This window comes from Fonsecaea nubica (assembly GCF_001646965.1).
Source record: "Fonsecaea nubica strain CBS 269.64 chromosome Unknown Scaff6, whole genome shotgun sequence".
NCBI lineage: Eukaryota > Fungi > Ascomycota > Eurotiomycetes > Chaetothyriales > Herpotrichiellaceae > Fonsecaea > Fonsecaea nubica.
Genome location: NW_019173679.1, coordinates 144,894 through 167,311, shown reverse-complemented (window position 1 = coordinate 167,311; position 22,418 = coordinate 144,894). Strand labels below are relative to the sequence as shown.

Here is a 22,418-nt window from a genome sequence, read left to right as displayed (position 1 = left end):
GCCACTAGTGGGCACCCAATGGAGATGATGTGGGTACGCCTAGACAGCTAAGGGGCGCGCGATGCCGGGCGCCACTAAACATTAACTCGAGCCCGGCCGACGTCCACTACGAGTACCTATTCGTTGCAGCCCTTTGTGCTTGGGAAGGCCCAGCAGTCCCAATAACCAACCAGCTCTTAGGCGGCAAAAACAGCTGCACAGGTCAAACAACCCGCCCAAAAAGGGTCCCTGGTTAAGCCAAAGGATTGCGCCTTCGCTGTTGTGGGTGGTGCAGCTGTCCGATTATTACCTGACGAGCCTGACATTTCCTCCCTGGTGCTCCCTCGCTGGCGGCTGTTCCTCCCCCTCTCAAAACACCCCCCATTCTCGACCCTTACCCACTCAACCACTCCCCTAGTTCAAGTAACAACCCTAGCTGCTGCTTCTTTCCCCTACCTACGGTTTCCCTGCTTCGCTTGTCCGCCCATCCTCATTGATTGCAGTCAAAACTGCGCTAACCTTCTCACCTCCTTGCACCTGATTGATCATTCTCCATTTTATCCCCGTTTTTCCAAACCATCCACTTCGATTCATCTTCACCCCCGACCACCATCATTTTTCCTCAATCCGACTTCCCCTTTGTACAATATTGTCATTTATTCTTTGTCTCGTCTGCGCGTCCTGGAGGAGGAACCTTAATCCACAGGGAGAAGGCTCCTTTCGTTCGAGATTGAGTCTCGAAGCGCATATACTTTCCCTGCCCAGCTTCGCCCAGCGAGATCGTTGTGCCTGACTTCCACCCGCCGCCTCCCAACTCAGTGATCGACGTCCATTCTTCCTTGTCCTATCTTCGCCTTGCGCGCCGATCGCCTTCGGCTCTCTACCCTATCACTCTCAGATTCCTCACTTCACAGCCTCCGTCACGTTCGTGTCACCAGCCCTCATTTTGATAAACCTCTCATAAGCTTGAACTGGAGGTGAGTGGTCCGAGGACGTGACGCGCAAGTACGCCTCTCTACAATCTTCGGAGGACGTTCTCAAACGCGCATCTTCTCTCGACGTTTTTGAGCACAGACGTTTACTCACTCAGTTGAACTTCAGTTGTCCCCCAAGACCCCCGAATTCGTCCTTATCACTTCGAGACTCTTTTTGGAGATAGCCAAACATGGGGTGCGGTGCAAGCAAGGAAGATACCGCCGGAAAGGCGAGAAATGATGAGATCGACAACCAGCTGAAGAGGGACAAAATGGCCCAGCGCAATGAGATCAAAATGCTTCTACTTGGTATGCGGACTCCCTGTTCTGTTGGGTTCAGCTTTGGTCTAACCACACTTCAGGTGCCGGTGAATCTGGGAAGTCAACAATTCTGAAGCAGATGAAACTCATCCATGAGGGTGGTTATTCGCGCGACGAACGCGAATCGTTCAAGGAAATCATCTACTCCAACACCGTCCAGTCCATGCGTGTCATTTTGGAGGCCATGGAGTCTCTCGAGCTACCTCTGGACGACCAGCGCGCCGAATATCATGTCCAGACAATCTTCATGCAGCCACCACAGATAGAAGGTGACAGCCTGCCACCCGAGGTGGGCGCAGCTATCAAGGCCCTGTGGCAGGATGCTGGCGTCCAGGAATGCTTTAAACGATCAAGAGAGTATCAATTGAACGATTCGGCACGATAGTGAGTCCTGGTCCCCCCTCAAATCCCTTGCTACTACCTCCGCTGACTTTTTTTGTGCCAGTTATTTCGATTCTATTGACCGCATCGCCGCTCACGACTACCTTCCCAATGACCAAGACGTCCTGCGATCGCGAGTCAAAACAACCGGTATCACCGAGACCACCTTCATCATCCAGGACCTTACGTATCGCATGTTTGACGTGGGTGGGCAACGTTCCGAGCGAAAGAAGTGGATTCACTGCTTCGAAAATGTCACCACAATTCTTTTCTTGGTGGCCATATCAGAATATGACCAGTTGCTCTTTGAAGATGAGACTGTCAACAGAATGCAAGAGGCCCTCACACTGTTCGACAGCATATGTAACTCCCGGTGGTTCATCAAGACCAGCATCATCCTGTTCTTGAATAAAATCGACAGATTCAAGGAGAAGTTGCCCGTAAGCCCGATGCAAAACTACTTCCCTGACTACGAAGGTGCGTTACAATCTCGTCAACTGAAGCATGCATCTGCTGACATTTTACACCCAGGTGGTCCTGATTACGCCGCTGCTTGTGACTATATCCTGAACCGATTCGTGTCGCTCAACCAGGCAGAGACCAAGCAGATCTACACGCACTTTACCTGCGCCACAGATACCACACAGATAAGATTCGTGATGGGCGCGGTCAACGGTCAGCACTCTTTGATCATCCCTGATTTTCCTTTTTCTGACAGTTTCTAGATATCATCATCCAAGAGAACCTTCGAATGTGTGGTCTCATATGATGATCACCGGCATCGCTATGGCGTTTTCTCGTTACTGCTTCGATTTGCCCACGACTTGCATATACCACCGGCGTTACCAGGGGGGGGAAACGGCTCTACCAGTTCTTTCGATCCAAAGTATGGCAAAGAATCGCCACTTCGACACTTCCCGCCAAAAGTGCAATTAACTTCGAATTCCACATTCCTTTTCTTCGGAGATGAGCAAATCCTCTTGCCCCATCCGGCGCCAGCCAAAGATGGACGGAGTTCTCGGCGATCGAGCTACTTGGTTCTTCTTTCGCTGTCTTTCAGCAGAGCGGCCTCCTCGCAGGTCGCATGCATCATATTCCTGTACTCATGAACCATGTACGGAGGACCTTTCAAGGCGCCAAAGCAAGCGACTCTTTTTCCCCTTTTCCAAGTTGAAGATTTTCTTATTCTTTTTTTCGGGGGCAGCGACGGACGGACGACGAAAGGATATTGAGATTAAAGTGGAGTGGCTATGAAGAGGCAGATGATGCAGGAATTGCTTGAACTAGACCTTCGGACCCAAGAGTCCGGTCATTGTATATCACTCCGTTCCGAAAGAAGACATAGGCAAGCAGACGTGAATGACTGTAAATCTCTCAGAAATGGATTGGATTGGATATGCTTGAATCTTACAGACATTGTCACAGGCCATCAGCTCATTCCGGCGGTTTATTGATGTTCGAATGCTACCGTTCACGGCTTTGGTCGATGTGGACACGGGCGGAGAGAATCTTGTGGTTTCGACGAGCGGCAGCACTCGCGAGTCTGCAATTCTTACGACTGTCACACGCGGGGAGAGCCCTGGGTGACATTGAGAAACGATCACAGTCCCGATTCCCACTGATCAGTCTCACAGCTTGGCCTTGTAAGGCGCAGGCAAGAGGCGCTCGCTTGAACAACCCATCGAATCGAAATCACTTGAGGGCGAACCAGCAGTCACGCATGAAGAAAAGGGCTTATCACAGGATGTATCATTAGGCGAAGTACGGAGAGTGTCGGACACTAATCTATGTACGTGCTATCCATGGATATTGATGTCTGTCCCATACTTGTGTATCCCGTGATAAGGGGCGGAGCAAGTCTGTCTACCAGCCTGTCAGTTCCCGTGCGGCACAACGCTCTCTTCTATCGCTCTCAACGCGGCCCTTTGCCTGTCTCGGCGTGCGATGAGGAACCACGACGTGAGGATCGAGAGGATGGACACGATGAGAATGCACAGACAGATGACATAGGATCTGTGGTACGTCGGCCCAAACACGGTCGAGTACACGTGCGGGCCGACGATGCCACTCCACTGGGCGCAGGCGTTGGTCAACCCGATCCCGATCCCGGCGGCGACGGTGCCCTCGAGCGCCCGAATCCGCTCGGGCCAGATGACCGGGTAGGCAGAGCCAGCGCACGAGACGGCCACGATCAGTGCGATGTACTTGACAACCGGGTTGTGGACGGTCACCAGGATGATGTAGCAGACGATGGTGGTGCTTTCGACTGTGGGACAAGCGACAAAGTTAGTGCTCGAACGGGAACTAGGGAGGGAAAGGAGAGAGTTCATCTCTGTCTGCACGTACTTGCAACGGCGCAGGTCCATGGCCGGATGTATTTCCGATGGATCAGGTTGCCGGCGGTGTTGAGGAACAAGAAGCAGCAGACGTAGGGTGGCTGTTTGGAAGGGCTGGTCAGCAACTTGTAATACCTTCAGGAGGAAAAGGGGGGAAAGGGGACATCCTCCTTACAATGTTCATCAATTGCGAGTTTGCCGTCCCAGTAAAGCCGAGCTGGTAGATCACAGTCGGCAGGGCGTACGAGATACCAAAGCCACCAATGCCGTGAGCAATCCAGTACAGCCCAAAGGTATAGACGGTAGGGTCTTTGAAGAGCTGTTTCAGCGTCCCCCAATCCCAGTTGTGGCGTTTGCCCGACGGTGCCGTGTCCGCCAGACGACGCTCGATGAACAGCCGCTCCTTCTCGTTCAGCATGCGTGCCGTGTGGGGATAGTCGGGCAGTCCCCAGAGAGCGACAAAGGCGAGGATGATGGCCGGGAGTCCCTCGAGCAGGAAGAGCCATCTCCAGCCCGGCAGGCCTCCGAGGCCGTCCATGAAGCTGATGGCGTAGGCCAACAGGCCGCTCAACGCGCTGGAGAGCTGGCCCACCGAGTAGAAGAAGGCGATGCGCCACGGCATCTCTGTCGGCCGGTACCAGAAGTCCATGTGGTACAGCACGGCCGGGTAGAACCCTGCCTCAGCCATGCCGATAGCGAAACGGGCACACATCATGCCCGGGAAGTTTTGCACAGCAGCCACCGAACAGGCACAAATGCCCCAGCTCAGGATCAGCACGAACATCCATATCCGCGGACGGAAGGTTTTGAGGAGCACGGTGTTGGTCGGCTCAAAGATCATGTAGCTGTAGGAGAAGATGGACAGGGTCCATGCCCACTGAGAGGGGTCGAAGCCGAGCTGCTTCTTGATGCCCGTGCCATGTTCGAGGTTGATGATGGCCGCGTTGGAGTAGTTGGACGAGTCAATGACTCGGAAGATATAGACCAGCGAGTAGAACCCGACGAGCCAAAGGTCGACCTTGCGCAGGACCTTCTTTTCGAAAGCCTCGTCGCCTTCGTCAAACACAACGTCCCTCTCACTCGGAGTCGGTGATTCGGCAACGATGTGGGTGAACGTGTCACCCAGGGTTTTCTCAGCTGCCATTCTCCCGAATTCGAGCGATGAAAGAAGAGATAGAGACAAAGCTATTCGTCTGGCCTCTGTCCATTCCGCAGGTCATACACCCAAGGACGACCTTATAAATAAGGAGCTCGGGGCGAACCTTACTAAAGCTTTTCGTGTAGACCCCGTCTTGTTTGCTGTCCATCATCACGACATGAGCATCTCGGAAGACGTCAACAATCCGCCGGGCCTCGTCCCATAACTGCTGTAACGTTGTCCATTGCGGTACCTCAGGCGTCCTATACGCGCGTTTGACACGGCGATTGGCGGTATATTTCACCACGATAAGGGGTATGGCGACATACCTCTTGGATATAAGTCGCCGGAAGCTTAGGCGTTGCTTGGGATAGTCAAGGCGGACATTCCCTTGTGGGTAGAGCGGAAGAGAAAGCTTCCCCTCACACCTTTAGCAAAATCAATTTGTAGTTGTCCATCTGTTTGATGGGGATACACAAGGTATCACGAGGTTGATGTCGGAGAAGGGAGACAGCACGTCGCCTTAGTACAAAAGCACGCAATCTGCATATATCCATAGTTAGTAATTGGGTGTAGAGTAATACACCAGGACTTCATACCGAAGATGCATGACAGAAAACACAACGATAAACCCCGCAATCCTCCAGCCAGGTATATGTCTGGTGACATTCCCTGTCCTTTCGGTCAAGTACTCCGTGGAGGACATCAATATCTGTTGCTTCGCTTGACCAAACCCTGCATATTTTCCTAGAAATTAGCACATCAGGCTGAATATTGAGTGAGATGGCTCCGTCAGCAATTGCAGAACCGGCCACTCAGGCCGATGTTTCCAAGCATGTCCTTGTGAAACCATGGGTCCGACCGTCAGAGACGACGGAGAAGCTCGATTGGGCTCCCCTGACGACCATTGACCTGTCGCGCTTCGATGAGCCCGGTGGCAAGCAAGAACTTGCGAAGCAGCTCTATGATGCCCTCACCAGAGTTGGGTTCTGGGTCGTGACCAACACTGGCATCGACGACAAGAAGGTCCTTCGCCAGTTTAGCATTGGTAATACGTTCTTCAAGCAGCCGTTGGAGGAGAAACGTTTCTTCCCCTGCAACTTTGCCGAAGGCGAGTACTTTGGATACCGCGAGAACTCGAGATGGATTGGTGACACTGGTGTTAAAGATAACATTGAAATGGTAAGTAGGCCAATGCAGTTGCAGGCTCGATCCTGAACTTACAATGTCACAGCTCAATATTCCCAAGGACATCCCAGCCCTGGCTGATGTCCCCAAGCACCCAATTACGCAGGAATATTGGGAGGAGATCCGCAGTTTCCATCGTGAACTCTGGGATAAAGTTGCCCGCAAGCTTTTTGTCCTGATGTCGATCATCCTTGAACTGCCAGAAAACTACCTGGTAGACGCTCACGCTTATGATGAGCTATCGGATGATCACCTCCGGTATATGATCTATAACGTTAGAACCCAGGAGGAATGGGACAAGGCCCAGGCTTACTCCAAGGGCGGCCATACCGACTTTGGTAGCTTGACGTTGCTGTTCTCGCAGCATATTGCTGGGCTGCAGATTCGAACTCCAGAAGGAGAGTGGAAATGGGTTAAGCCGGTCGAAGGAGGCATCACCTGCAACGCCGCTGATACCCTGACTTTCCTGACCAAAGGTGAGTATTCCGGTAGAACTCCACTGTCAAAGGAAACCTCAACTGACCTTGTGTGATAGGTTTCATCAAATCGACCGTTCACCGTGTTGTTACACCTCCCAAGGATCAGTTGAATACGCCTCGTCTCGGACTGCTGTATTTCAGTCGCCCAGGTGACAAGACACCAATGAAGCCGGTGCCTTCCCCTCTTCTGGATCGCCTCGGCCTTCTCACTGAAGAGGACAAAGATCCTAACAGACCTGTTCCAACGGGCACGGAGTACGTTCGAGCACGTGTCAAGGATGTCCACGATAAAACCGTCATCCATAAGCGGGAAGGAACCGCGTTTGAATTCAAGGGCTTGAAAGTGCAGAACTATTATGAATAGTCATGCTCACATAGACCATACATCTTTGCTGATTTCGGCAGATTCTGAGTGCCAATGGCATTGCCTAGAACAGAACAACCTGATTTGGCAATTGCGAGTCTTTCCTGTTGCCACGCAAGGCTGCATAAGTGGTGGAAACAGGCATAAGAGGCGATCAGTCAGCAAGTGTCCAGGATTAATGCAAGAAGCGAGTAGGATGCGCTCTGTGGGGTTGATCCCCGGTCAAGATGAATTATCACGTTATGTACCTGGGGAGAATGGGATACTCGGGTCGACGAGTAGCACAACGAGTGGGGGATCGTTTATTAGCGAGGCTGCTAACTCGAAACCGAGGTTACCAATATAGGCATAGACCATCACGTGATCGAATCCACGACCATTGTTGGCAGTTGCCAAGACACCAATGATGAACCAACCGGAAAAAGAAAATTCGTTTCTCTTTCTCTTACCTCCGAGATCCGAGCTCCGGGCCCCTCGTCAACGTTGTTTATAATTTTTCCCGGTTACTTCTCACATTCGCCTCAGCCTGCGAGCCGGGCCTGAGATCGGTCGCTGAGTGCAGAATTTAATGATTGGATTGCCGTTTCATCATTTATGAGATCACTCTTTCCGGTACCCTTTCCAGGCTGTTCTTCAATTGTTGTTTGTGTGCTCCCAACTTGGTCCGGTGACTCCCGCATTCTACCCGAAAGGCTGGGCTTGTCCTCTGCGCCGATATTTCCATTGCTCCAGGTTTCTTGTCCAGATTACTATTTTCTCTTAAGCGCACCTTTCCTCGTTTCTTTCATTCCATCTCGTGACTTTTTCTTTCCCTGCTGACCAATACCATCTTGGTCTCGTGTGCTACTTATCACCTAAAGCCTGCAGGATCCTCGTGGCAATTCAAACCCTCACGATTTTCTGTTCTCCAACTCCGACGAGTCAACAAGGCTATCCTGCAAGGCATTGACCTGCCGAGCAGAAGATCCAACAGCCTTGCGCCCTGCGAGCAATTATTCCCCGGTCATTCACGAAGCGTCTTCCGCAAGTCACCATGCTTCCTCCGATCCCTTGTGTCGAAGACTATGGCATCTCGCCAGTGCGGGGCTTCCTCCCGTCAGAGCTGCCGCTGCAGTGTCTGTCACATCCTGTCTATGACCGCTGGGAGCGGATCATCAACAACTTCCAATCGTTGTTACTGTCAAAAAGATTAAGAGCAGTCATCGATAAATTACCAGTCATCCCCGCAGTCCACCTCGAGACCGACACCGAGTGGCGCAGAGCATACAGTGTTTTGACCTTTTTGGCACATGGATACATCTGGGGTGGGGACAAACCTTCAGAGGCAAGTCGATACCCAGCGTCGTGGAATGAGAGAAATGCTGACTGGATTCAAATAGCGATTACCCCCATCTATCACCTACCCTCTTCTACAAGTCTCCGAGTACCTGGAACTCCCTCCTGTCGCCACCTACGCCGGCCTCGTTCTGTGGAATTGGAAGCCACTTTTCCTTTCCGACAATCTCGCGTTGGAAAATCTCTCCACTTTGATCACCTTTACAGGTTCGCTGGACGAACAATGGTTTTATTTGGTCAGCGTGGCTATGGAGGCAAAAGGCGGCCCCTCAATACCCCTCCTGCTGAAGGCGATGCAAGCAGCTCGAGACAACGATGTGGACACAGTCACAAAGTGCCTCCAGTCGGTTGCTCAAACACTCGATGAGCTGGGCACGCTGCTGGTGAGGATGTACGACAGCTGCGACCCACACGTCTTCTATCACCGCATAAGACCCTTTTTGGCCGGAAGTAAAAACATGAAAGATGCCGGACTACCCCGCGGCGTATATTACGATGATGGGAGTAGGCAGTCAACGTGGCGCCAGTACGGTGGGGGCTCCAACGCGCAAAGTAGCCTGATCCAATTCTTCGACATCGTACTCGGGGTCGAGCACAGACCTACCGGGTCGAAAAAGGACGAGACCTCGGAATCAGAGGCCGAGCCAGGCGCAGCTCCCAAGCCCCGAAATAACTTTATCCACGAAATGAGACAGTATATGCCTGGCCCTCACCGAAGGTTCCTCCAAGCAGTGGAAGGGGCAGCCAATATTCGAGATTTTGTTGAGTACAACAAGTCGAATCAACAGCTGACAGTATCATATGATGCCTGTCTCGCCATGCTTCGATCTCTTCGAGACAAGCACATCCAGATGGTTTCGAGGTACATTATTGTCAAGAGCCGAGAATCGAGGAGCATGTCGAGGACGCGGAGAGAGAGCAGCCCTGATGAAATCCCTCGGGGCGGGACAGGAATAGCCTCGATTCGTTATGGCCGGCCTGAAGAAGCAGGTTCGACGCAGAAGAAGAAGAAAATGCGCGGGACTGGTGGCACGGCGTTGATCCCCTTTTTGAAGCAGGCGAGGGACGAGACTGGCGAGCCAGCAATTGATGCCTGGGCCCGCAAACTGCTCATGGGAGGCCGCCGCACGGAAGCCGACGCCGAGATTGCATTCGAGGATAGAATCACCCGTGCCGAGAATCTGGACGCTGATGAACCGCAGATTGTGGGGATGGCGGGTGCTTGGGATCTGGAGGATGCGGGAGGCGGTCTTTGCGCGTATTGATGTGCGGGTTGCACTAGTATTGTAGGGGCTGTGTATACAGGTTATGGCATCCCCGTGCACCACAGAAACGGTCCTGATTTCGGAGGCACTTTGTTGACACAACGCGAGAGAAACAGACGCATCACTGCATGAATGTCTCAAGGGATATGTATGAAAAAGGGGGTTGCACATGTGATCTCAGACACGTGATGCAGTATATAGTCCGAAGATCTGCCGGATTGACTCCACTCCAAACTCCATCTCAGACTCAAGTTCCTTTTCAATTGCCTCTTGATATGTGAATGTCTATGAAATGTGAGACAGCATCTTCCACAATGAACGTGAGTTTGTTCAGAGACGTTCGACGCGATTCTTGTATGACTCTCTTGCCGGACACCCGAATTCTGGTGATAATCCCTCCCCCGCCATGCGTTCCTGGCGTGATATTCTTTCAAAAGCAAGACAAACAAAGGCCGATTCTTCCTGGAGAGAAAGAGAATGTGAGAAGCTGCGAGACGGTGGAATGCCCTCCATTTCGCGTTTCTTTGCTGTCCAGGGTTGCAGGATCTCGGAGAACTCGGCAAGGTGGACTCAAGATAACATGCCCGCAATGGCAGACTCATCAAGTCAGACAGTGGGATCGTGGTGTGTGCCTGCTTCAGTTGTCCCGGATGTGATGCAAAACAAGATGAAGATGTCTGCAAGCTGTGCTGGTTCGACATACTGCATTGATTGCAGGTCAAATCGAACGATGCCCGACTATATACATACGACACTTGGCTCGCTGGTCTTGGCTGAAGTCGATATTCAGATTACCCAAATCTTCATTAAACACGGTGTGAGGAGGCTGGTTGTGTCTCAATTCACTGTCGCCATTGTCCCTGCTGGAAGAGGCTGGGTGTGAAAACAAGGTCTGGCAGAATGGCTCAATAGGTGGGTTTGTTATTGTCTTGCAGCAGATGTGATGTGATGTGATGGTTCTGCCACACCTCGCAAACCGTGACCATGGTCAGGTGAGAGCATTTTGTTCGACTCTGTTTTCAATCATCGCTCTTCTCACCGTCCTCGATCGTTCCTCCCTCGTTCTCAATCTTTTCATCTTCAAACTCTCATCCATTACCCCAAGTTTCCTCTGTATCGTTAGCCTGTACTATCCCTTGATCTCTGCGTATGTCAACCTACAAACAGTCTCATCCCCTGTCACATTCACATTGCACCTTCGAAGATGGATCGCGGGCAATTTGACAACTCCGACCAGTTCAACTTTGACACTCCAGCAACTACTTCATCGAGTACAAGGCTAGAGTCAACCTTTTATATACACTCAAACGGCATGGACACGGCAACTGGGTCAGCTGGAAGTGCTACAAACGGTCATCCATATCTCACCGACATGGCCGACCCGTTTGTAGCCGGTGATCCGTCACAGCTGCATCAATCTGCCATCGACATTTCCCCTGACAATGTGAATGATGTGACGAACGGCACACTGGAGAATGTCTTTTCCTTGCTTCCTGATCCAGATCCGGCCACCGTCTTTGGTCAGCCAGACGATGATGAGTTCGCAATGTTGTTGCAAACGTACGTCGAAAGAGGTCCAAGCCCTACTCAAGGTGGCGACCAAGATTGGTCCAATATGGCCGCAACTTCAAACCCTATCAACGAGCCGAGCGGGAACGCAGGAGCCAATACAGTCTCTCCTCATGCTGTCGCTGCTGATGCAACGGGCATCGTCAGCACACCAAAAACCAATGTTTCTGCCGCACCTTCTACTTCACCTGCCACGCCTGGCTCCGCTTCTCAAAAGCTGATTGAGGCCATGTCCAATTCTCCGATTGAGATACCGAGGACAGCAGAGTTTGCCGATTTTCATCCTCGCAGCCTCTCTCTTCAGAAGGAATCAGAAAACGTGAAGAGATGCAGTGGTGGAAATGCTCTTACAAGCACGGAGGCAATTCCACGGTCTTCGCCCCCTCAGCAGAATACACCGGCGACCCAAAAACTGGGCAGTCCTTTCAAAATGCCTGGGTTTCCTGCTTCCGCATCAGCGAAACAGATTCCAGGCGACAATGTCTCGATGGGACCTCTTTACTCTCCGAGTCCAGCACCTGGTCAGCCCTTTTCAATGGGCAGCGTGTCGACTTGTATGCCCGCTCTTCCAGGTTACTCGTCACTCGCAAACACCCAGATGCAGCTCATGGCTAATCAAAGAAGCCGCACCGTGTCTACAAATTACATGGTCTCACCAAATACACCAAATGTGAAGAACGAGTTATTGAGCAGCGGTGGCGGTAGCAGCAGCTTCCTCGACTACGGGTCCTCGTCCGCCGAGCAACCATCAGCCAAGCGTGCCCGTATGGACATATTCGGTTCGCACCAGGTCTTCCAACACACACCACGAACAACAAAGTCACTGGGATTGACCTTGGCAGAACATTTCAACGACGATATCGTAGGGGGCTTCAAATGGCTCGAGCGAGACCGTACCGATCCGTCGCCACCACCATCCACGGTAGCCCGCTATACTGGGTTCGAGTTCCCGGTCCCTTTGCCAAGTGGTACAATGGTGGCGATTGAGAATGAGGCAGAAGAAGATGTCATGGTCGGGAAGAAGCGCAAGGCCAGGCACATGAGCCAAGATGGAATTGAAACCAACAACACCCAGGGTCCGTCTACAGTTGGCAGCTTTGGTAATGCCCAGGCTGAAAGTGCATCCCTTGGTATGTTTCAGCTGCCAGACCAGGATCGACCCATGTTGGGCATGCAAACTCAATATCAAATGCCTGCCCAAGCCCAGCTTCAAGCTCATCCGCACGCTCAAGCTTGTGGTCAATTTCAACATCAAAGCAAGCCACAGCTTCACATGCATGGACAGACCCAGGTTCATGGTCAATTCCATCAGTCACTGCCGCACTCCCGCGCATCGAGCTCACAACAACAGCCACCGCACCAGGCACAAGGCCGACGAGCAAGTGTGCATCGCCGTGCCGACAGACAGCAGCAATTGTTAGGATACAGCCCAAATGCAGCCCGAGAGCGAGTGCCAGACACTCCGACTCCCGCCTCGCGACGCCGCTCCACGCATTCGCGAGCTGGCCCGAAAGCGTCCCTCAGTTCTCCTGGCTCTGGCACTCCGCGCAAAAGTACTCAGACCTCTAATAGTCGAGCCTCACAGACTCCCAAGAACAAGTCGGCACGGAAAAAGTCTTGTTCCCAATCTTCGACCAAGACACCAGCACATGACACCCCAGCGGCACTGCGATCACATCTACCGACACCGCAGCAGCCTATTTCGACCGGGTCTTGTCCAAACACCATATCCGAGACCCTGGCGGAGACCAATCGTCGCACAGAAGAGGAGCTTCGTTCTCTCGGCGCACCAGTGGTGGATTATGACCCCAACATGAATTGGGACAACATGGCGGATGCGCCTGCAAGCACGCTGTTTGGAGATATCGGCCTTCTTGACGCTGGTCACATGACGTTCAGTGAAATGATGGGCATGGACATGTTTCTGCCTGGAGCAATGGACACTGGTATGCCTCATGACGGGAGTGAGAATGTTGTTGGACTTGAGAGCACGCTCTTGAACACCGCCGTCAGTACAAGCGGCTACCCAGAAGGATTCGTGATGCCCGACAGTGGCAACCATGACACGGCGACCGACGCAAACATGATCACCATGGGCGACGGATCTTTTGAGATGGGAACAGCTGTGTCTGCCACTGGCACTGCCGGTCCGGGTGTTTCATGCGACTGGACAAATGGATTCGAGGAAAACAAAGAGTTTGATCCTATGGATTTCGGATTCTAATGCAGTGCAAAGTAAGCGCTGTATGGAGATTATGATGTGGCAGAGATCTGTCTGCGTCGGTATTTCGTTATGGCTCCTGTCGTGTCGTTTGTGGGACATGATATAGGATCATTGCATGGTATGGCGTGGTAGGATGAAGAAACAAGGGGCAGAGGACTCGGGCCGGAATGAGAAGAAATCGAGTACTAGTCCAGTCATGACGCGAAGACAAACATAAACACGAATCAAGCAGCAGGCGACATGTGAATGTCTTGAGCGAACCACGACTTTTATCGCAAGGACAGACGATGGGTTCGACACCGGGGTCAGCATTGAAAGCATCAATATCGAAGCCGTCGAGCATGCAGTCAAAGGGGATTCGCGCTTGCAGTTTTTGGCAGAGGATAGAGGAGACAGCCTGAGATGGAGGTGCAAGTTGGCCAGTGGGACGGGCGGACAGAAAGACAGGCAGATAGACCGTGCGCGCGGGGGTTGTCTTTCTCTCTTTCTTTCGAGCAAGAACGTATGACCGGTTGCTGCTGAATTGGAAATTACACAGTGCAAGGGGTCCCGGGCAGCTGGATTGGCAGAAAGGGGGTTACAGTTGGTGCAGGATCTGTGGCTGGCACTGGCGATGCGATGATGACGATGATGACGATGGAGGTCATAGAGAAAGACAGAATGAGCCGCACACAGCAATGAGGATGGATGGTGCACTAGTAGCAGTAAGTACCGAGGAACAAGCAACGACCAAGGCCGGATGGACATGAAAGAGACCTCAATGCTGATCGCGCCATGGCCATGACCCATGCCCAGGCTACACATCCAATGCGAAATGAATACATGAACATGACGAGCCCGAAACATGTTCATACCCTAGTATATATGTACCTATAGGTAGGGTCCCCGGCCAAGCGTACCAGGTAGGTAGGTATACTAGGTAAGCTAGAGATCCCTCGTACATTCTGTGTCTGTATATCTGTGTGTGTCTGTATCTGTGTCTATGACCACCTATCCTATGTATGTAGGTAGGTAGGTATGACTCTGACTATAGCATAGTATAGCATAGCATTCGCTCTCAGAAGAACACGCCGAGTGATGCGCACGCGAACATCCTCGCGCCGGCTTTTTCACGCCTGTCCCGGGGATCATCGACGGGATGTGCCACCCTCTCTTGTCGGTACCGGTATTATTTCCTCTGGTCCTCCTATCATCGCCATCATTGTCACTGTCACTGTCACTATCACCAGTGCTGGGGCAGCGACATGATGTGGTCGATGTTGGGCACGTCGATGAGGACTTGAAAGTTGCGTGGTCTTCTCGAGTTCTCCATATTTCCGGGTGCTCAGGTAGTTGGCTGTTCCAAGGCAAACCGCAGCAGATTCATCTCAGCTCAACAGAGCACGATATTGTTCCAAGAGTCTGTCCCCGTCACTGTTTCTCCGTTCATGATGCCATGGACATAGCAGTCTCCGACGACCGCATATGTTTCAGCATCTCCCGTGTTTTCCAAGCCAGGATCCGATGGCAGCAGCTTGGACGGTCTCAAGACAAGCGGCGTGCTGCAGCCCCGCAGCACTGCAATACGATCACCTTGTTGGGCTTGACGGACGACCGCACCCAGTCTCCCGTTTCCCATTACAGCCAAGCGGCGACGTTTCATGGTGTTACCCACTTGACGAAGCGCTTTCTTGATCGTTTGTGACCCTGACGTCTTGGTTTCGGCAGAAGCATTCACGAGTGGTGTGGCATGGCCGAAAAAGCTAGCGAGAGCATGTCCACAGACGTCAAAGTCTCGACTGGCACGATGCAGCAGGCGCAGAAATGTGGTCAAATCTTGCTTTTCATCGGAGCTACACCAGCCTTCGGAGATGATGCCGACTGCAACGTCAGGGATCTCGTCCTCGTCGGTGATCTGTGGCCAATTTAATTCCAGTATTCGAGCATATTCTTCAGGAGCGGACGAGTCGAAGTCGCCGTTGGCACTCCCACCAACAAGAGTCTTCCAGAGTGCGATCTTGAGCTCTGACATGTCTCCTGGAGAGCAAGTTGACAGCGGAGTCGATTCCTTGATCTCCTCAGAAGTTACTGGCACTAGTGGCCATAGAGACGGTGTCAGATGGTCAATGACATCGATGATAAGACCTTGACAGTGTAGAAATCGTCCGTCGGCAGAGAAGTTTGGCGGGGTGTCGAGGTCCCCCCCTGCATTCACAATATCTGGGGTTCCCAAAGCATGTGACATGTTCTTGATGAGCAGGTCTGGAGTCCAAGTGGGATACTTGATGTGTGTGGCATCCAGCCTGGAATTTTGCAGAAGATCCAGCCGCTTCATCCCTCGGATAGTGGCTCTCGCAAGGTCCGTGTACACTTCGTGTGCTGTCTTGTCAAGATCGGGTGCAATGAGCGATGTCACTTGTGGTGGTAACAGCCCAAGAATTCCATACACTTTGTCGCGAGCATCTTGTTGGAGGGATCCTCGACATATATCCAGCAAACGGAGAATGTTGCAATCTGTACCTTTTCTCAGACAGTTGTCGATACCCCGGAGATATATCAGTCTCGAGCAGACGGAGAGGGTATTATGTCGGAGATCGCTGTAGTAGCCGTTCCCTTCATCGAGGGACGAAGCAAGTTGGCGATGAGCTGTAGAAGCGTTCTTGACGATCACGGCCGCTAACCGCCACATGGCATGTAGAGGCGCCGAGTCGTTGCCACAGAGCAGGGCAGTCTCCGGGCCTCCCAAAATCAACTCTTGAACAACCCACATTCGCCGCCAGTATTCTCTCTCACAGAAACATGCGAGTGCTGCCCATACCTCGGTGCGCATGGAGCGGATATCTTCGTACAATTCCTCGTCAGATTTGGTCTCGGCTCCAATCTGTTGAAGCTTGACCATAGCTAGCCCATCCCTGTCAAGGGCAGGACCGATCCAAGCCACAACCTCATAAGCTGTTGAGAAGATGGTTGCCATGTTCTTCAACTCCCTCTGTACTTCAACCTTGTTCTGTTGGTCGAGACAGAGGAAGTCGTTCCAAACTTTCAATCCGCCGCTAGCGATGGCCGGGTACCTACTCAGGGCTGTGAGCCCTTGGACGAGATTCTGCGACACTTGGATCACTCGACCGTTGACCGAAACCGGACGAAACAAACTTTTCTCGCCCCATGTATGAGACATGGCCACATAATCACCCCATCGAAATCGAGCAGCGTATGCTTCCTGTGTTGGATATTTAGAGCTGGAGCTGGAGCCGCGAGAGCCACTGAACATACACGACGCGATGATTTCCAATCCTGCAGTTTCTTTGCAGCGGAACATTCGCTTTCAATTTGAGCTTCGAACGCAGTGTACTCCTCAGTGTACGCGTCTAGTGGATACACATCGACAGAGCAAGAGAATGCGACAGCGTTCGCGGCCTCCGATGTAGTCTCGGGAGATATAATTGGGGTGAATTGGATCAGCCTGATCTCTCGTCCATTTGGGTTCAGCGGTTTGTACGGAGGTGGATCTTGAGTCCGGGTCGATCCGTCCTTGTCCTCCATCAGAACGACGTTTGAGATTCAAAGCTGTGTCTCCAAGACGACTTTGATCCAAACCAGCCTATTTTGTTTGGCTTCGAAAAGATAGAAAAACGGAGAACAGTAGCAGTTGAGATGGTTCTCGACATTTTTGGTCGCTTAGCAGCATCAGGCAGCAGGTGCGAAAGTGCTGTCCATTGGGCTGAGTAGTGTCTAAAAGTGGCGCAATTCGGGCGGTGTCGCCTGGTCTTTTGCGGCCAAGGCTGTGTGTATATATGGCGAGGCTGAGCGAGGCTGGACAACCTGCCTCGAATGACTACCGAGTAGATAGAAAGCGACTCCTCTTGTAGAGAGCACAAAGAAAATCTTAACAATCATGTCCTCATTTTCATCATTCTTTCTACTGGCCCGGGTTCTATGCGGGAACATAATAGGCGGCAGATGTGCAGTCTATAGGAAATGTGCCAGTCATATCTAGAGGATAGAGATAGGCCATCGCAACCGATCTTCCTCTATCCGAGTGTATCCTGACCCTGGTGACTTCTCGGTGTCTTGGATAGTTTCGCTTTACCAACATGGACCAGCCCAGTCGATGGCAATGCGCCGTGGTTATCGTCCATAAGCACCAGCTTCCAGGTCCAGTCCCATTCCCCTGCCCACCTTATTCACCATCCACCGTCGCTTAAACTCTTCCCGAGCCAGTTCTCTGGTCTTCTTTGCCCAGATGTCACTCCCAACGCGTCCCCGCACGAAGCCTTCTTGAAGAGCCAGGATTGCTGCTTCAATCCCCCGTTCCTCGCACGCAGCATCGTATAGCTGCTGCGCGACTATGCTCGGGGCCGTGAGCATCTCATCCACGTGCGGAATGTCGTTCTTGGATGCGCGGGTGTGCGCTGACGATATCGTTTGATCGGCCTTGGTCAGAGAGGCCTGAAGAACGGAAATATTGCTAGATACTGTCGCATGCAACGCCTTCAAGTTATTCAATTCGCTGCTCAAAGTGCTCATAGTTGATTGCATAGCAGCATACTGCGAAGCCAACGGCGCCAATGCCGAGTTGTTCTGGGATATCTGTTGGTGGAGGGACGTTGTGACTAAGTGAGACAGATGCGTCAACAGAGCTTCCTTTTCTGGATTGACCGGTATAGGAGGGGCTGGAATGTTGTGGGCCGACTGGGGATTGGGTGCCGGCAGCGGGATATCAAAGGGCGAGTCGAGAAGGTTTGGTGTCGCTGCCTGTTTCGGAACAGCCGATTGAGGAGCTGGTTGATATTGTTGATATGGTTGGTGTGGTACCGACTGTGCATGTGGGACTGGATACTGTTGCGAGAAAGGTGGCCCAGGAGGTTGACCATGGGGAAGTGATGGTGCTGGTGTTTGCATCTGGCCATATTGATCTGTGGGCGGTGGTCTGACGCGATCGGGGATTTGGCCTGAACCTTGACTAGGTGGAGGATGGTGCTGCGCTGGCAGATATTGCTGCGGTTGACCCGGCACAGGCGGCTGAGGCGGGTATGAAGATGGCGTGGATTCGTACGCAGCTTGTGGATGTTGCTGCTGCTGATAGGGAGGTTGAGGAGACATAGACTGTCGAAGGCTACTGGACCGTTGAGGAACGAAATTCGAACCACTGGCAGGTCGTTGGATGTTGCCACTTCCGTGTGGTTGTTGCGCCCTTTGGTCAGGCCCCTGCGCGTGAGGTGGCAGAGGAGGTGGAGCGTCGTAGCGCCCCGGTCGTGAAGTCGCGGGAACCCCTGGGCTTCTTGAATCGGGAGTTTGGACGCCAGCGTGTGCAGGTTGTTTGGGCGGAGGAGGTGGAGGAGCGGGTGCGCCTGATTGCTGCACAAGCGGACGAGGGCTTGATCCTGGGACATTTGAAGCCGGCAGTGGTTGTATCTCCCTCGGTAAAGGCGGCACTGGTGGAGGGTTTGGCTGTGCTGGTCTCTGTTGCTGAAGTGGTGACCTGGACATAACTGGTGGTTCTTTGGCAAAAATATCGGACAAGATAGACATCAAATCGAGAATATTCGACCTCTATACACAGCAATCCGTCAGCCACATCAAAGCTGTCCCAGGAGTCCTTGCTCCCTCCCAGTTTTTCGGTTGTCTCGATTCTGAACCTACCTCCCAATGTTCCCTCCAATGCGCCAGGTATGGATGATATATTCTCCCATCTCCGCCGACGTGTTGACCAGGCCGAATCATCATTTCTTCCGTCGGAGTGACATAGCACATGGGCGCCTCGTAAGGGTAGGCATGCGGAACCCATAACGCTATAGGAAACCGATACGTATTTCCTCTAAAGTTGACGGGGATGGTGCCCTTGAACTGGAGGAGGAGCGCGGGCGTTCCATTCTCAAATGCTGGGCGCCATGTCTATCAATATCATCCTCCTTTTCTAGGCACAAGCGACGTACTGTAAACATCTGTCCGAGGAGCAAAGCTCGGATTGCGAGCGAGGACGTGGGCAAGGTCTGAGTACGTTCGATTCGGGTCGTGGTATTCCTGTCTGCGTTTAGCCAAGTAGACTCGAACGGATAAGCAATGGTGATCTCGTACACGTTTCAATACATCGTAAAGCCAGTTGAGTGTCTTCTGGGGCACGCCTGCCATTGACGTAGCAAACCACTCGAGAATGTTTCCTGACAGTTTGGATGGCGAATGCGGTGCGATTCTGGTATTGGGACCTGGTCGTCTTGCTATTGGCCAAGACATCGACAGCGAGATTACATAATGCGGGGGTCAGAGAAGAAATGCTTCATGCCGAGCACGATACGTAGACCACTGTAGACTGAATCTGGATTTGGGGGTATCATAAAGCTAAGACTAATCATACAAAGGCGTCATTAGGAACGCTCGTGCGTGCACCTTCCTGGCATATCCCATCGCCCCATCAGTCGTCTGCTGCAGCATCCGTATCGGTAACTGCTGTCAGTTCAATCTATTTCTGCTGAGCGGCGGCCTGCTTGTCAAGATCCAACTCGACCCCGCGCTGTCTGGTCTTTCCTTCATCGTGAATCTCGTTGTATTTGGCTTGCTCGGAGCGGTCACCAGTCAAGGACGCCACGGCACTACCGACAGCTCCTTGGGTGCGATCGCTGATGCCCTTTCCGAGGTCACTCAGTTGACCCTTAGCCTCTTTCCCTTGGCCCTGCAAATTCTGTTCGCGACCTTGTTGCTTCAGATCCTCGCTTCCAACGAGATTGCCAATGGTTTCCTTGGCACTACCAACAGTCTGATCCCATTGGCCTTGAGTGCGTTCGGAATTGTCTTTGGCAGGAGCACCCGTTGAGCTGATGGTGAAGGGGCCTGCCTTGGCGGCGGTGTGGGAAAGGTCTGATTCCGCGGCACCTTTGTTCTTGTACTCGTCGGCTTTGGCCTGAAATATCGTGTAAGCAAAGTTGCTTGCATTGACAAGACAATGACTAAAGACTCACCTTGTCCCCAGTGCTACCAGTCACAGCGGCAATACCAGATTGAACGTAGCCAGTGGCAGTGTCCACAACGGACTTCAGGGAAGAGGTGTTGTCGCTGGAAGACATATTGAAGACTGTGTAAGTTGTTCTGGTGTTGGGTGGATGTATCAATAAGAGTGACTGTTGAATAGCGGTTTGGTGTGAGATGGAGAGTTAGTTGGTCGGATGAAAGAAGAATGAACCGGGATCAGAGCACGATTTATAGGCAACCCCTCGGGACCTGCAGTCTGTTTGCCTCGATGGCGAACCTTGCTTCAGCAGGCACGACACTGAGTGCAGCGCAGTTGGAGGAGGCGCGAGAGGCCATGTGCTTTGTGCCAAGGTGGTTCTGTGGCCCGCCATCGACGTCATCGGCGAACGTTGGGTGGAGCCGAAGATGAAGATGCGCTTTTGCACTTCACCACAAACACGCAATCCCATCTCACCATCTGCGGCCACCCATCACCACTCTGGAATGGTGCCCTCCACACCTGCCCTATCTCGATGTTTGATTACTCCGATCTCATCCAAGGTTCACGAAGATTCCCCCGTGACAAGGAATTGCTCCCACTTCTCATTGGTGTTTTCGGTGTTTCCCGCAGGCATTGCAGGCATGAAGATCGTCAGGCACTTGCTGCTGCGGCAAGAAATCTCTGAACTGGCTTCGTCGAAGTTGTCGTCATCCTGCGTGTATGGTTGGGCATGTGTAACAGATTCATCGCTGCTATTGCTCATCCAAACCTCAACTTGGGACACACAAACACTAGCAGAAACGCCACCACCCACATCGCAAAGATCATGCCGTACAGCTTCAGTCGTCCAAACCACCCTTCTTCCTCGCTCATGCGTTTCAGAAATGCCATGTTCTTGCTCGCAGCCTCCATCCCGCTGAGACTGACATCTAGTCCCTCGATTGCCCGTCCTAGAATGCCCTTGTCTTGTTCCAGAGAGAACTGAAGCTTCCTCTGCTCTTGTTTGAGCTGAGCTGCCATGTTTACCAGAGAGGTTGTAATGTCTTCATGCACCCGCGAAGAATCCAGCAGTGATCGCTCTGTCCCAGCAAGATTTGAGACTCCGCTAGCTTGTGCCTCAGATTTGCTCGTATTGTCTTGTCCCTTGACTCGTCGCCGCAGACTCGAAGACCCAAGTAGTTCTTCTCTCCTGTCCTTGTCCCTTTGAGCAAGTCCCCCTGGATGTTCCTCTTCGACACTTTTGACGGGTTTTCCTTCGAGCAGTGGATCATCCTGCGCCCCCTCCTTGGCCGGTTGACCCTCGGCCGCCGACGTCTGTGACCGCGTCTGCACATGCGCCTGCAGAAAGTCGTAGAGGGTTTCCCCTCCGTCTTCAACAATGGGCGGCTTCCACTCATCCGGGCCCATCATCTCAACCTCCCTCCCAATCTCCTCGATCCGACCCCTCAATTTCTTGATGACCGCTCTCTTCTGCGCCAAATCTTTGATGGCCTCGTATTTTGTCCGCTGTACACGAATCGCCTGTGCCTTTCGCTCTAGCTGGAGAAGAAGTGTGCGCGCGCCCTCGATATTGTGGAGCCATTTCGTGCGATGGTATGGCAAGGGGGACCACAATTCGGCTTGAACTTGCTTTTGTAGCGGCGTCAGTTCGCTGGCGTGGTTGTTGGCGTCGGAGGAAGGAGAAGGCGTGAGGAGGATCAATTGTTGGTATCGCGTGAGCGTGCGATGGAGGTTGAGGTAGCTGACTTCGTGACGGAAGGGTCGGCTTTGGGCATTGATGTCTGTGGAAGCAATATCGCGCCTTTGGCCCGCACCGAAGGGGAGCGCGACGGGTCGAAGTGCCGTGGTCAGAGACATGGAGACGCGGCGATGTAGACAGGTCGATGTTATGGTATTGGTCGCCTGCGAGTAAGGACGAGGTCAAGACAGCAGACAGCAGT

The 22,418-nt window shown here is 52.5% G+C and overlaps 9 protein-coding genes across 9 annotated transcripts; 4 read left to right on the top strand and 5 right to left on the bottom strand.

Annotated features, from left to right (window-relative positions):
• Window positions 1–1,144: 1,144 nt before the first annotated feature.
• AYO20_01459 (guanine nucleotide-binding protein subunit alpha) lies at window positions 1,145–2,380 on the top strand (the record flags this gene model as incomplete). The annotated part of the gene is made up of 4 exons (XM_022639765.1): window positions 1,145–1,262; window positions 1,316–1,658; window positions 1,720–2,132; window positions 2,187–2,380. 4 exons carry the CDS (start codon window positions 1,145–1,147, stop codon window positions 2,378–2,380), a joined length of 1,068 nt encoding a protein of 355 aa, XP_022504153.1.
• A 1,149-nt stretch (window positions 2,381–3,529) lies between these two features.
• AYO20_01458 (hypothetical protein) lies at window positions 3,530–5,135 on the bottom strand (the record flags this gene model as incomplete). Its single annotated transcript, XM_022639764.1, has 3 exons — window positions 3,530–3,921; window positions 4,002–4,116; window positions 4,167–5,135. 3 exons carry the CDS (start codon window positions 5,133–5,135, stop codon window positions 3,530–3,532), a joined length of 1,476 nt encoding a protein of 491 aa, XP_022504152.1.
• A 777-nt stretch (window positions 5,136–5,912) lies between these two features.
• On the top strand, window positions 5,913–7,160 carry AYO20_01457 (hypothetical protein; the record flags this gene model as incomplete). The annotated part of the gene is made up of 3 exons (XM_022639763.1): window positions 5,913–6,311; window positions 6,364–6,793; window positions 6,853–7,160. The coding sequence occupies 3 exons, from the start codon at window positions 5,913–5,915 to the stop codon at window positions 7,158–7,160; spliced, it is 1,137 nt and encodes a 378-aa protein (XP_022504151.1).
• A 1,033-nt stretch (window positions 7,161–8,193) lies between these two features.
• On the top strand, window positions 8,194–9,760 carry AYO20_01456 (hypothetical protein; the record flags this gene model as incomplete). Its single annotated transcript, XM_022639762.1, has 2 exons — window positions 8,194–8,464; window positions 8,577–9,760. 2 exons carry the CDS (start codon window positions 8,194–8,196, stop codon window positions 9,758–9,760), a joined length of 1,455 nt encoding a protein of 484 aa, XP_022504150.1.
• Window positions 9,761–10,964: 1,204 nt separating this feature from the next.
• On the top strand, window positions 10,965–13,553 carry AYO20_01455 (hypothetical protein; the record flags this gene model as incomplete). Its single annotated transcript, XM_022639761.1, has 1 exon — window positions 10,965–13,553. The coding sequence occupies one exon, from the start codon at window positions 10,965–10,967 to the stop codon at window positions 13,551–13,553; it is 2,589 nt and encodes an 862-aa protein (XP_022504149.1).
• Window positions 13,554–14,925: 1,372 nt separating this feature from the next.
• On the bottom strand, window positions 14,926–17,075 carry AYO20_01454 (hypothetical protein; the record flags this gene model as incomplete). Its single annotated transcript, XM_022639760.1, has 2 exons — window positions 14,926–16,752; window positions 16,806–17,075. The coding sequence occupies 2 exons, from the start codon at window positions 17,073–17,075 to the stop codon at window positions 14,926–14,928; spliced, it is 2,097 nt and encodes a 698-aa protein (XP_022504148.1).
• Window positions 17,076–17,660: 585 nt separating this feature from the next.
• On the bottom strand, window positions 17,661–19,664 carry AYO20_01453 (hypothetical protein; the record flags this gene model as incomplete). Its single annotated transcript, XM_022639759.1, has 4 exons — window positions 17,661–19,085; window positions 19,176–19,414; window positions 19,469–19,556; window positions 19,611–19,664. The coding sequence occupies 4 exons, from the start codon at window positions 19,662–19,664 to the stop codon at window positions 17,661–17,663; spliced, it is 1,806 nt and encodes a 601-aa protein (XP_022504147.1).
• Window positions 19,665–19,992: 328 nt separating this feature from the next.
• On the bottom strand, window positions 19,993–20,593 carry AYO20_01452 (hypothetical protein; the record flags this gene model as incomplete). The annotated part of the gene is made up of 2 exons (XM_022639758.1): window positions 19,993–20,430; window positions 20,489–20,593. 2 exons carry the CDS (start codon window positions 20,591–20,593, stop codon window positions 19,993–19,995), a joined length of 543 nt encoding a protein of 180 aa, XP_022504146.1.
• A 447-nt stretch (window positions 20,594–21,040) lies between these two features.
• On the bottom strand, window positions 21,041–22,335 carry AYO20_01451 (hypothetical protein; the record flags this gene model as incomplete). Its single annotated transcript, XM_022639757.1, has 2 exons — window positions 21,041–21,227; window positions 21,293–22,335. 2 exons carry the CDS (start codon window positions 22,333–22,335, stop codon window positions 21,041–21,043), a joined length of 1,230 nt encoding a protein of 409 aa, XP_022504145.1.
• Between the last annotated feature and the right edge of the window lie 83 nt (window positions 22,336–22,418).